General features: G+C 38.4%; 1 protein-coding gene across 1 annotated transcript in view; it reads left to right on the forward strand.

Annotated features, from left to right (window-relative positions):
- The first annotated feature begins 457 nt into the window (after nt 1-457).
- Nucleotides 458-14,175, forward strand: part of CFAP47 (cilia and flagella associated protein 47) — a 343,220-nt gene continuing 329,502 nt past the window's right edge. The window contains exons 1-7 of the mRNA XM_040584179.1: nt 458-619; nt 5,054-5,205; nt 7,500-7,615; nt 9,667-9,805; nt 11,867-12,095; nt 12,749-12,909; nt 13,780-13,910. Of these exons, the coding sequence (XP_040440113.1) occupies nt 458-619; nt 5,054-5,205; nt 7,500-7,615; nt 9,667-9,805; nt 11,867-12,095; nt 12,749-12,909; nt 13,780-13,910 (1,090 nt within the window). The remainder of the gene's footprint in view (nt 620-5,053; nt 5,206-7,499; nt 7,616-9,666; nt 9,806-11,866; nt 12,096-12,748; nt 12,910-13,779; nt 13,911-14,175) is intronic.

Genomic DNA, 14,175 nt, shown 5'->3' on the forward strand with positions numbered 1-14,175 from the left:
GGCTGGGGCTTTTGCTTCCTTCCAGCGCCCGACCTGCTGCCCACGACACGGCAGCTCCCCGCCTACTGCCTGCCGGGGCCCCCTGCACCTGCCGGGACGGCAGTGTGTGTAGGAAGGGCGGGCTCGGGCTGTGCGCCAGGGGGACACCACAAGGGAACGACACAGCTTCGGGCTAAAGAGCCCTTCCTTTGGGCAACGACACCGCGACGCCGGGACCCCGCCAGCTCTGCGGTCCCAGCCGAGCCGAGCCGAGCCGAGCCGAGCCGGGCCGGGCCGGGCCGGGCCGAGCCGTTCGCCCCGCCCCGCCCCGCCCCGCCCCGCCCCGCCTCGACGCCGTTTCTTCTCTTCTGATTGGTGAGTTTAGAAGCGCCGCTCCTTTGCTCCCAATCAGCGCCCAGCGTCCGTTACTAAGCGATCGTTTCCAGGCCGCGCTGGCTGCCCCAGCGAGGTGGCGGCCATGGCGGGTGGGTGGCGGGACGTGGCCGGGGTGCGCATCGCCCCGGCCGAGCTGTGCTTCAGGGACGCGGTGCCGGGGGGCTGCTACCGCGCCGCGCTCAGCGTCCAGAACCTGCGGGTGGAGAGCTGTCATCTCCAGCTGCTGCCGCCGCACCGGCCCCAGGTGAGGGGTGGCCGGGGGGGAAGCAGCCGTGAGTGTCTGCCCCCCCACGGTCTCTGGCCTGGGCGGGCGTAACGTTGTCGAGGTCTGCCACTCTCTGCAACTTAGCTCCGTGTTTGTTTGTACAGCACCCCCCACCCCTCCTACGTGTGTCAATAGCAGTAGGGCCTGACGAGAACGCCTTGTCCTGGGTCCCACAGGTCTGTATCCTTCCCTCCCGAGCTTGCCGTGAGGCACTGGTACGCAGTGCACTCACTTTGCACCTGCCAGCCCCCCCCCGAGGTGCAGAACATTGCCAGAGGAAAAGTACATCTCGAGGCCCCACTTCTGTTTTCTGCAGTTTTGTACGGGGACGTCTGCTCACAGGTTTGCCCAGCTGGGTTTGTCCTGTGTAAGAGGCTGCTTGGGCAGGTGTAAATGCTTGTCTGTGTTCAGCTACTGCAAATGAAAAACGCTACCATGGATGCCTGAGCAGTTTATGAGACTGACTGGAAATTGGCAGTGAATTCGAAATTATTTTAAAATTAGTTGAATAACTGGGTAAACTGGAAAGGATATGAGGCAATTCTTAGAGCTGAAGTTACCTGGATTGCTTCTTGTATAACAGTTCTGGAGGAAGGATTCAGTTATGATTTATTGTTTTCGTGTGAGAATGTGTAAGTGTCATTTGTATGATACTTGAAAAATATTTCCATATAGAATTTCAAATGAGGCTGCTCATTTGAAGCCTGTAAGTCAAAATGAAATGAACTACAGCCTTCCCTAGCCCTATATTTTCATGAGGTCATGAGCAATTTGGAGACATACCTTGTTTGTTGAATCCATAATTTCGGTAGAAGTAAATGAGCTTTCTCATATGTCTTACTACACCAAGTCCCATAGAATGGTTTGAGTTGGAAGGGACTTTAAAGATCATCTAGTTTCAGCCCACCTGCCATGGGCAGGGGCACCTTCCACCAGACCAGGTTGCTGACAGCCCCATCCAGCCTGGCCTTGAGCGCTGCCAGGGATGGGGCATCCGTAGCTTCTCTGGGCAGCCTGTGCCAGTGCCTCATCACTCTCACTGTAAAGAATTTCTTCCTAAATCTATCCTCTTCCAGTTTAAACCATTCCCCCTTGTCCTATGATACATGCCCTTGTAAAAACTCCCTTTCCAGCTTTCTTGTAGACCCCTTTAGGCACTGGAAGGCTGCTCTAAGGTCTGTGTGGACCCTTCTCCAGGCTGAACAACCCCACCTCTCTCAGCCTGTCTTCATAGGTGAGGTGCTCCAGCCCTCTGAGCATCTTCCTGGCCCTCCTCTGGGCTCGCTGCAACAGGTCCATGTCCTATTGATGTTAGGAGCCCCACAGCTGAAGGCAGTAGTCCAAGTGGGAGTCTCACAAGAGCAGAGCAGAGGGGGAGAATCCCTCCCCTCAACCTGCTGGCCACGCTTCTTTTGATGCAGCCCAGGATTTGGTTGTCTTTCTGGAGTGCAGGCGCACATTGTCAGGCCGTATTGAGCTTCTGATCCACCAACACCCCCAAGTCTTTCTGCAGGGGGTTGCTCTCAATTCATTCTCTGCCCAGCCGGTATTTGTGCTTGGGATTCCCTTGGCTCTGATGCAGGACCTTGCACTTGGCCTTGTTGAACGTAATGAGGTTTGCTCAGGCCCAGCTCTAAAGCCTGTCAGGGTCCATCTGGATGACATCCCTTCCCTTCAGCATGTTTGCTGCACCACACAGCTTGGTGTTGTTGGCAAACTTGCTGAGGGTGCACCTAGTTGCAGTGTCACCAACAAAGATGTTGAACCTCACTAGTCCCATAGATACCCCTGAGGAATGTCACTTGTCAGCAGTCTCCTCTTGGACATTGAGCCATTGACTGGAACTCTGAGTGCGACCATCCAGCCAATTCCTTATCCGCCGAGTGCTCCATCTGTCAAATCCATATGTCTCCAGTTTAGAGACAAGGATGTTGTGCAGCTTTGCACAAGTCCAAGTAGATGACATCAGTTGCTCTTCCCTCATCTGCCAGTGCTGTAACCCCCTTGCTGGTAACAAATCATGCTTAGCTTTAGTGACTGGCTTTGCGCTTTCCAGAAATTTTAGCCCTCAAGAGGCTCATGAGTTCCTTGTTACTTCAGGAGCATTATGTAGAAACAGGTCACTTTTGCTATGGTGTGAACACCAAATTTATGAAGTATTCCAGATCAACTGAAGGGCACAAAGTTTGAATTTTTTTTTTTTTGCTTTCATTTGATAGGGCTGTTTGATAGCTCTGTAACATCATTTCTGTTTTGTATTCTAAGTTTTCTGAGTGGAGTGGTCCATTTGTGGTGCTTGTTTTTGGAGAGCTTTCTCAGAAAGGAGACTTTTACAACCTTTTCTCAAGGTAGTGTGGTTACTATTAATAGCATCTGATTTGTTCTGGAAAAATTACTGCATAGCCAGACTTTTTAAAGGGAAGTGCATCTCTAAATTCTAATCAGTTTAGCCCTTGACTTGTAACCTACGTGGGTCCAGCAAAACCCAGCTGTGGTTAGTATTTTTATATTGGTCTTTCATCTAGCTAATTTATTTTCTATTAATTACATCACAATTGGCATCAAAGGGTTGAACTGGCATTGGTGGTTGAACTGAAGCTGATGTTGCTTTGTGTTCACAGCACAAATACATTCCAGGGTAGTCATCAAAATGATTGTCAGACAATTGAAGTACCTTGGATAATTTCACTTTCTGAGTAGTCAGCCTTTCTTTTTGAGGGCATTTTATCCCCCTGCTAAAATTTGCTAATTTGCATTATGTAGACAGCTTGATTTTTGTTACAATGTAACTGAATACTTGTGGAATGAGCTGGAAACGGTCCAGGGTCCTTAATTTGGTAGGGCAGTGCTTTTTCTGTTTTATTAGTTTTCATCAGCCTTATTTTTTCATGTGCTCCAGAAGCAGGAAGGCTTTTAGAACATTTTAGATTTTAGAACAGGGGAAAGGTTAATCATAAATTATGAGTTTTAACCTTTGTATCTTATGCCTTTTTGCTGAGTATTTTAATGCTATTGTGTGTGAGACAACGAATATGACAGTTTCTACCAATATGACAAGATTCTACTTCACATGCTCAGTTTCAGAAAGGTCTGTTGTGCTGCCCTTTCTCACTTCCAGACCTTATGCTGCTATCTGTGATTGCATGGCTTTGAAGTGTATGACTCATCTGTAAATTTTCTGAAGCATTACATTCATAGAGTACAAGAACTGAAAAATAACCTTCCTTGAGTTGTCATAGTGCATGGCAAAGAAATGCCTTTCAAGGAATGAAGCTGACAAAGCATTTTTCTATAGGTCTCATTAAAAGTTCATAGTACAATGTATTTCCCTTGTATAGAATGAATATACTTGACTGTTTAATTCTCTTTAGAGAATTATTTTACACACTTCAATATTAAAACATGGCTACTCCTAAATTAAGCCCGTGATCAAGATGCACATAGCAAATTTCCTTTAGGTGAGTGTTTATACCTGCTAGGAAAATTTTAAAGGAATAAAGGTGGTGCTCAGACAATAGAATCAACCAGTAGTAAATGATATGTTTGCATATTTCAAACATAAATTGGAACAGAAAACTTAAAGAATACTGGGATGACTCTTTCAGAAGCAAACGTTAATGAAATTGGACATACAGAGCAGAAACCTATTCTGCATAGAGAGATGTGAATTTTAAGGAGACCTGAAACACCAGAGAAGCTCTAGACCTTGCTGTGAGGCTTTCCTAGGAATGTAGGAACTTCTGGATTTCCCACTTTGTGCTAGTAGGTTACCTGTGTATTCTGTTCAAGGAAAGATGTGCAGCGTGTGTTGGATATAAGCGTATGCTTACAGTCAGCAACAAATCCAGAATTACCTTTTGAGAGAGGAAAAAGCTGCTTACTGTTAGCTGCTTCTGCTTTTTTCTTTCATATGACCCCCAAAATTTGATGTGCCGTGGGGCCTTTCCAGCAGATTTTCAATGTACAGTAAGACTTTCTGTTGATGTCAGCTGAATGTTGGTCAGACAGAGGGAAAACTCTTAGGCTATCCCCTCTTTTTGCTGCTTTGGACTGAGACTTACTTTCTCAGGGACTAAAAAGATTCTGCACTGAGTAGTAGCTGACTTAATTTTGTGTTGCTTCAGAAGGTTTGTTGCAACAGTAGGAAAAGCTAGAGCTCTCTTGGAAAGTCTAGAAATGATACTTTACTAAACCAACTCTGCTGTGCAATTTGATGGGTTAGTAGTATTCATCCTATATTCCTGTTTTACTGTAAAAAGTCTACTTAAGTAAATGGGGAGAGATTCTATAACATTGACTGTGAATTTTAAATCAATCTTTTTATTCTTCTGAAAATGAATCAGATGTATATATTTTTAAATCTAAAAATGTTTAAAAAATTAAAACAATATTTATGTTTTTTTTAAATTGCAGTTTAAATTGATTGTGGAAAATCCAGAAAAACCTGTTGCATGTGGACTTCAAGTTACAGCTTTTGTGGAATATTATCCTGAGAGTGAAGAAGACGTTCAAGATAAACTACTGCTTTTAATAGAAGATGACACAGTTGATATCCCCCTGCTTGGGTATGAGGCTGAAAAGTTCATATGATGCTGTTACTATTTGGTGGAAAGTTTGCTGATGCATGTCACATATGCTATGTAGTTAAACTGTCACTTGTATTGAAAACAAATAGTAAGTTTCCTTACAGAAGTGAGATTATATTTTATTTCCTAACAGCACACAGGTTAATTGGGGTGATGTCCCTCTAAGATCCTAGAGATATTCTGGGTTTTTGTTTTTGCTTCATTCTAAGTTGGTTGTGCTAACGCTGATAATTTCTAATTCCATATCAACATTAGACAGAAGTGTGAAAAGATTTGATCTTTTTTCCAGCAATTTGTGGCATTCCTTCAATCACATCTACTGTTCATTTTAAGATAATCTTTAGTCTGGGATGAGATTTACTGAGAGTGTAGGAAAGGTTAGTTTCCCATACAACATTAAACTGCAGTAACACTCCACTTCTTTTTGTAACCACATATTTGGTAAAATGTGCCACCAAGAGAATTTTATTTCTATTGTGCTTTAGTGACATATCACAGTTGTTTGGTTTGCAAGTAAAAAGCATCTGTTACATATTTGCCTGGCTCATGAGACTAGATCTTGTGGCTAATCGTATTAATTTGTGGCTCGTGTATTTGATATAAGTTTCAGAGACCAAACAACATTCTTAGCTTAATATCTACAACATCATGGACTTATGATGTGATCAGTAATACAAGTGTAATGATTTAATTATGTAAATATTTGATTGCCATAGAAAATACATATACTCATGGTTTGGGAATGTTTCAAACAAGCTAGTTGTGGTTCACTTTTTGTTGTTGTTGTTTGGCTTATTTTTTTAGATGATTAAATGAAACTCTGCATCCAAACTCTTTTTTTGAAATATAATAATCAGGAAATATTTTTTTGCTTAAATATATACCAAGAAAACATTTGAAATTAGGTATTTCCAGGGGTAAATTCAATCTTCATAAAAAAACGCAGCAAAAACCAAACCAGCAAACCACACAAACACACCCAGTATTAAAAAAAAAACAACAACCAAAACCATTTGACTTGACTGTCTCCCTTTTTGCACAGATCCATATCTATTAGAATATTTCATTGCAGTTAGAATTTATGCTTGTTCCTGTCTGCTTAGGAAGTTATGTATTTGGATCTTGAGACATACTTGTTACGCACTTTTCTAACAAAGCCCTGGAAGAATATCTGAATGCTTGGAATGTGAAGATTTACAATCTTTTCCAGTGTACTTTAATCTTGATAGCTGTTTCCTATTTTGGTGTTGGTGTTTGTTTTTTATTTATTGTATTTTATTGCTTTTTTGGGGTTTTTTTGCCACATCTTGCTGGTCTAGACAATCTCTTTCAATAATTTACTAATTTACTTTTTTTGTATCACCATAAATTATTTAAGAGAATTAAACCCAGTGTGTTGTTATTCCCCAAAGCAGCTTCTTTTGTTGCATTTGCTGATTCCAACCCCTTTTTTTTCCCTTCCTCCCTTTCCCTCCTCTTTTCCCCTTCCCTTATGCAAGATTATGTGGGCAGGATCTACCTAGCTTGGCCAAGGAGATTTGTTTGTCTTCTCTATTTAGTCTGTATGTAATGCAGATCATGAGATGCAATTTGTTCCTATTTATGGTTAAGAGGAGGTTGACTGCTGTACTGATGTAAAATTCGAATTGATTTCAAACAGTTTTATATGACATCAGAGGTGTGATTGTATTAGAGATTGGGGCCCTTAAAATACAAGTTGCCTGAAGTGAATCTGATCTTTTCATTATGGGTAAGCAGTACCCAATACAGTGACGCCATATACTGGCTTAGGCTCCTAAATAAATAATAGAAATAACTTGTGTCATTATCCACTTCTGTCTGTTATAATCAGTTTTGTTGAAGCCACATAAAGTATCCATAAACCAAGATGACTGTAAATGGGAACTGGCATGCATGTTTTTTCTGCTTTTAGTTTAGACAGCTGCTGATGAAATACAGTAAAGGTTAAATTTGGTCTTACTTTGTGATGGAGCTAAAGATAGCTTTATTTAAAGTTCTTTGTACTATAATAAAGTGTTTAAAATTAAATAGAAATGTATACATTTGATTTTGACTAATTCTTACATTAATTAGTCATTAATATATGCTACACTGTGATACAACATACTGCTGAAGTGAGTTGCATAAACATTGGTTGGAGAACTAGAAGAAAAGGAGAGCTCTCTTCCATTGGAGTGCTTAATCAAAGTTCTTTAAAAATGCAAAGGTATTTTCAAGTTTTGGGAAAGTATAACCACGTCTTTTCTCTGCAGATTAAGTCCATGCTGTTATCTGGAAATTGAGTCAGAGATTAATTTTGGTGCGGTGATTGCAAACAGTAAAATAATTAGTAAGGGGATTAGTATTACTAACCATGGATCATCTTCAGGTAAATATTTAGTATGTGTTAAGTTATACAAATATTTTATTTTCTTGAAAAATGTAATTTTATGCAGGTTAACACTTTAGTGACCCAGTAGAAATTAACTGATGTTCTGGGTTATGCAGTTTATGAGTATTGTAGCTAAAGGTGTTATATAAATGGCCCATTGCTTCTGTAGGCGGTACTATGTTTCCGCTTATGGAAGAAAAATGAATTTAGAACACTGTCAGGTTTTAGGGGTTCTCTCTTTTTGAGTCCCATCTGAAAGATGTAAAAATAACAGTTGCTCACTGGCTTACTATGCCCAATGTAAATAGTAGGAAATCATGTCTGCTCTTGCTTGTTGTCTTTGTGAGTCTGTGAACCCAATAGCTGTTTATTAAATACACAACTGCAGACTCCCTGTACTTTCAGAGCTTAAGTCCTCAGGATGGGAGTTGAACCATATTTGTTATCAGAAGACAATGAGAGGTCCTTTGCCTTGCTGCCATAGCTTTTTGAAATCATACAGCTTTCAAAACATGCAGCCTTCAGCTTCTGTGAGGGACCCTTCTAAGGAGTATAAGAAGCATTGGAGAATGGAGCATAAGAACACTTATATGATCAGAGTAACCTATTTAACTGCCTTTTCCATTGAACAAAGCTGCAGACACCTTTCTCCAGAATTAGGGTGGCAACTGTGCATGTTAAACAACAAATTTAAGGCAGTTAATTATTTTTGTTCCTTACTTGTACAGTTTATTATATCACAAGGTATCTTCGTTTGCATTAGGCCAAGGTTGTGAGAACATTTGCTTTATAGATTTCCACAAGGAATATTATACCAAGAGAAAATACACAATTGTAGAAACACAGAGTTGGGTTGCAATATTAAAAAAAAAATAAAATAAACCCAAATGGCTGTCTAGTTAGAAGAGAATTTTTTTTCACCCCAAAAGTAAGGGAAAAATAGTTTGTATTTTTTGTCTGGACAGCTCAACTTAAAGATGTAATATGTAGTTTACATAGTTGGCTCTTGTACATACTAACTTCTTACTTTGAGAAAATATGATTAGATAAGGAAAAGGAGATAACCTACTTTACATATGCATCTACAGCTAATTTGCATGATGTGAAATTACTCATGTTGCATGGGAACTGGTTGTATTATAAACTGTAGCATGATACATGGAGGCTGCATGGTGGAGTTTTGCAGGACTGGACACATGTAAAGTTAGAATGAAAGCGGTAGTTAGTGAAGAATGTATTGAGGGCAGACAAAGGAAGAGCTGCTGAAAGTGTGTTTCTGTAGACTGTAAATCATAATGCAGCAGGTCACACTAACAGGCAGCGTGTAAACTATGTCAACAGGAAGTGCTGCATGCTGGCCTGTGACTCAAGGATTGCATTTCACATGTCATCCCATACACAAAATGAGTCCTTTGTTCCTGCTTCTGATCTCATATCAGAGATTATCTATTGTCTGAGGTCAAACAGTGCATTTTTCCTACAACTTCTGCAATATTTTCTTCCTATCTACAATGTAATTACAGATAATTAATGCTGCTGGTTAAATGCACATTTAATAATTGTTTCACATTTTAAAAATTATTTTTATAACCACAAAATATTCACTGTTCTCTTCTGCAATAAATTGTATTGTGTACATGCCAGCTCGTGAGAAGTATTGTTACCTGCAATATGCACTGAACTTTCTGGTTACGGTAGCTGCCTAGAGCTTTTTATGAAATAGCTCTCAACTTAGAAAATGTTACTTACAGCTACTTTATGATATAGTCACTTTTGCTTGGAATGTGAGTACATTTTTTGTTACAATCCAACTTGCAAAGTGGCATTGAACATGTGTGTAATATTTAAAGAAGCCCTAGAAATAATGATCTACTTTATGTTAGAACTAGTTTTGAAAAAGATTAACTCTGTGTCCTGTTTCCATAAGAAAATGTACTGCTTGTGAATATCTGCATTTTGTGTTTTGTAATTCCAAATGTGTAATAGAGGAATATAAATCTACAACTTCATGTTGTGTGGCATTCTGTTTATTATTCTGTTTCTTTTAGGTACCTTTAAAATATCATATGATGGGGTTGTCCTGCTTAACATAGAACCTATCAGTGGAGTGGTAGAGCCAAAATCTATAAAGACAGTTAAAGTGGATATCTGCACAGATGTACCCAGAATCATCGAAGAAGTGATAAAGTGAGTGTATGACTGAAGAAATCCAGCTCTATAAATTACATTTGTGTCCATTATTAATTCTAGTCTTTATTATGGATGTTTATCTAAAAAGCTAAGCTGCTAGGTATCGGTTGCTATCCTCCACATTTATTTTTATTATATTAATTTGAGAAATATATTATCTCCACAGAACAGTGATGCATAAATTGTGTACCTGGCTGTGTTATTAAAGGTCTCTTGTAAGTTGTAATGATATGGGATGTTTGCAGATCTCTGTATACAATTAAGCAAGAGCTTTTCTATCTTTCACCTTTCTGCACATCCAGTGTTCCTTATGTTTTGTAGCTTCTGTGACTTTGCTATTTTTCTTTTGGCTCTATGTGCTTCAGGAGTCTTGGAAACATTATGATGTCCTTTTGTGTATCTTATTTTAAATGGACGGAATGCATTTGCAACCACTAACTATTTAGAATAGACTATTTTTAAATGCCTACCTTGTGTCTCTTCAAATGGTGAATATAGACTTTTTAGGAAGTGCCATAATTTGGAAATGGACAGCAATCTGGAAAGTCCTTTTCAAATCCACTTTTCTTTTAATAGTGCATAGGGTGTGGTTGGTTTTTTTCCTTTTTTGTGTGTGTTTCCAGTTTTTGTTTTCAAATTATTGAGTTATATGACTTAAAGTTCAGTTCTTTCTGTTCTTACTTTTTGCAGCCTGTTGGAAAAGGAAATCCAACAAAAGGAGAAAAATTCTGTTAGAATGACAAGGAAGACAATATCTGTATTTGCCTTACAGTTACATGTTCATACGTTTTCTTCAATTATTGAGTTTCAACTTTTTGGTTGTGAAGTGTCATGCTTTCTGCCTTTCCTTTGCTGTCCAGGCTACCACCACTGTTTTCTTCACCCCACCTTGGTTAAACGGCTACTGCCTCCTGCTGTCTAGTAGATAGTTTGCTTACTAAACTGAAAGAACGTAACCCTACAGAGGTCAGATTTCATCCTTCACCCATTTCCTGCCTTAAATTATACATATTCTTTCAGTGAATGTGGCATTTCTTAGTAGTCACTGCTGTGTCTTTAGACTGAATGAAATCTTGTTTCCTTGTCAAGCCTTGCATAAATATATTAACATATGTGTATACAGGTGTGTATATTTGTATTTAAAAAAACCAGGGTAATATTGAAAGTCTTACAATGGATATTTGACAGGAATCTAACTTGGAGAAGTAGTACAGTTTTGGTGAAAACACCCTGTTTATTTCCATCTGCCTTCCCTAAGCATTTTGCTTCTATGTGCAAGCAAAATTCTTTTCAGTGGAATCTATTTTTATATATTTTTTTAAGAACTCTTTTCTGCCCTGGAGAATCCCATAATCATGTTTCAGAAGTTGAAAGATGATCTTTAGAGAGTTTGAGATCATCTCCCAGATCCTTTGTGTAGTTACATATCTGACTATTGAAAACAATTATTATTTTTTTTCAGATCAGAGGCTATTCAAAAGGATAGCTGATTCTGTTAGAACAATAAGTTATATTACTTAATTTGTTTTGTGCAAAAAATAAAAATATGCTTTGTTCCAGTAGAATGCTAATAACAAAGATTTGTGCAATGTCTATATGACCCCTTTGTTTATGGTATCAAGATGAAGCATTCAGGCAGGAACAGCCGCAGTTCTTTTATGCTTCCTTCAGATGAACTTTTAACTCCAGTTGCCTAAGAGAAAATTACTAAGTATGTGCCAAAATTGGTATCTATATACGAAGTTCTCTGGCCATCTCTGATTCTTTTGAGATGTCATTCCTATTGTTTCAAACATTAAAAAAGGGGAGAAACTCAAAAAGCTCCCCAAAACTCCACCATGTAATGTGTGATTCTCCCTAATTAGTGCTACTCCTGCCAGGTATCGCATTGTCAAGTACACTTTCTTCCCCCCGGCCCCGCTTAGTTTACCTATGGAAAGTCAGTGGTTTATATGCTCTGATTTGGTTCCGTTTTGCATAGGTTCTATTATAAACCAAACTGATTATTTCTAACACTTTTCTACATTACGTGTTGCTGCTTGCTACTCCTGCTGACAGAGTGGAGTTGGAAAGTCGTGGCTGCACTGAAGTATGGATCAAAGCTGTTGTGGTTGAACAAGTTCTTAAAGTTCTAGGAGCATCTTGTGGAAATGTAGTGGAATGCATTAACTTTGGACCAGTTTACTTCGGGTCTTCAAAGACTGAACAAGTAACTTTATACAATGAAAGTCCTGAGTGTATGGACTGGGTAGCAGTACTGGAAGACAATGCCATTGGAGAAGAGATGGTAAGAAACTTCTGCTTTTTATTTTAGTTGAAAACTTGTTTTCGTTTCTACTTTTGCATTTTTTGTTTCTCAACATTAATCTTCTAGTAGCATTTACTATGTCACACTATTTCCTGATCAGTAGGGTTTTTGAAACTTCTGGCCAACCAACAAATTTTTTACAATAGTTTAACCTTGGAATTAAGTTTTTTCAGGTATTTCTGTTTCATTGTGTAACATCTTGACTTTAACAATGTTAAGTATGTTCCCTAGATGTGGTTTGTTTTGTTTTGTTGGTTTGGTTTTTTTTTTTTTTGAGAAGTTCTGCTTGAAATCATACTGGACTACTTATTATTTAGTAGAAGTTATCAAAATATATTTTGGTTTTCTGAAATGTTAGGCATCTGTGGATTCATTTGTTTTTCTTGGACAGTGAAATCACCTGAGTGAAGATAATCTTTAAAAAAGGGAATTAAAAACATTGACATGAAATTGCTGTTTAAAAATCTGTTAATAAGCCATGTGATATGTAACTATGTCAATGCTATTACTGATGTTATGAATTCCTACTTGTTGGGAAAGATATGAAAATGTATGTGTAGGAAAAAAACCCACCAAACACAGAAGGGGAAGCAGAATAGGCTGAACTTTTCCACATTGTGATTATTTTTTAGGGGACAGATCTTCAGAGGAGTACAGATGCTTTTTTACAAGACCTAACCCTGAAAAATAGAACAAGAGATGTAGATGTTTCTACCTTGATCTTGTGCATTCCCAATCAAGGAACCTTGCTACCTTATGAGAAATCTTTGGTTACGTTGTGCTTTAGTCCAAAGTGAGTGGTTCAAATTAGACACACACATACAAGTTGATTGGTCTAAACTATTCTATGAAAAGCTGTGTAACAGGAAATAATTCTATGTTAATGAATATTTTTCTGCAAATATTTTTCTGAATGATTTCTTACATATTTATATGTGTTAAAAGAAATTGTTTGGTGTAATAGTACAAATAAGAAAGCGAAGTCTGAAGTGATTATTTCTGAGATGTTTTGTAATATATTAAGGAAGTATTTGAATCGAGAATTGGTTAATCTTGTTTTGCAAGACAAAGAATTTTATTGGATTTTGCCAAGACAACTAATTACAGCTCCCATTAAATATGTTGAGTCTCTATAAAGATTGTTGAGAGAGTGCTACAGTGTCAAATTAAGTGCTTTTTAATTATTGCACATGTATTTCATAAAGATATAGTATACGTGCAGCATTATGAAAGATTATATATATTTAATCACCAAGAGACTGAAAAATTTCGGAGAGCTTTCATTCCATTAAATAAAAAGTAAGCATAAAGGAACATTTATTCTTCAGATAAGGAAAAGAAAAATTAAATGCATTCTTGCCATTTCCCCTTGCTTAAACTCTAATTATAAGTGATTGTTATGCATGTACTATTAGTTTAGAGAACTGTAATAGACTGGAAAAGATATCAAATGACTAGTATAATAAGCATACAGTTATTGTTAAGCTTAAATTTGTTACTGTTCCATTTTTTGAAAGGAAGTATATAATAATAATTTGTTCAAGCTGTAACCAACAGCAAAGAAGCCAGATTGGATGATGAAAAATAAGCCTTGATTTTTCTGAGGGTTGGGGTTTGGTCGTTTTTTTCCTAATCTTGTAATCAGTCATTGTGATTCTTGCAGAAAATGTAAAAGAAACTTTGGTGTGAATGACTCAGCAAAGCAAGATTATGTACTGTTTCTGAGATTTGAAGCTGTTGGGAATACAGGTGGCTATCTGCAGGCCCTCAGTGACGGTGACACAGCAATCATGAGTATGTTATCAGAAATGTATAGTCCCCATCAAAAATATATATATGGATGATAAAACTGTATTTTGAGTTTTTTTTACTTTCTTCACCTTTCCAGCAGTTTTATGAGAAACCCAAGTTTAGTTTATTTATCTCAATACAAATAAATTATTGTAACTTACATCTGTAATGCTTAAGCACCAAAACCTCTTTAAACAGTGAGTAGAAAGGAGGAGGAAATCGTGTGTCATGAATACACCTTCTGGTAGTGAACACCTAGAACTTAGTT

Source organism: Falco naumanni, chromosome 2, assembly GCF_017639655.2.
Source record: "Falco naumanni isolate bFalNau1 chromosome 2, bFalNau1.pat, whole genome shotgun sequence".
NCBI classification, from domain to species: domain Eukaryota; kingdom Metazoa; phylum Chordata; class Aves; order Falconiformes; family Falconidae; genus Falco; species Falco naumanni.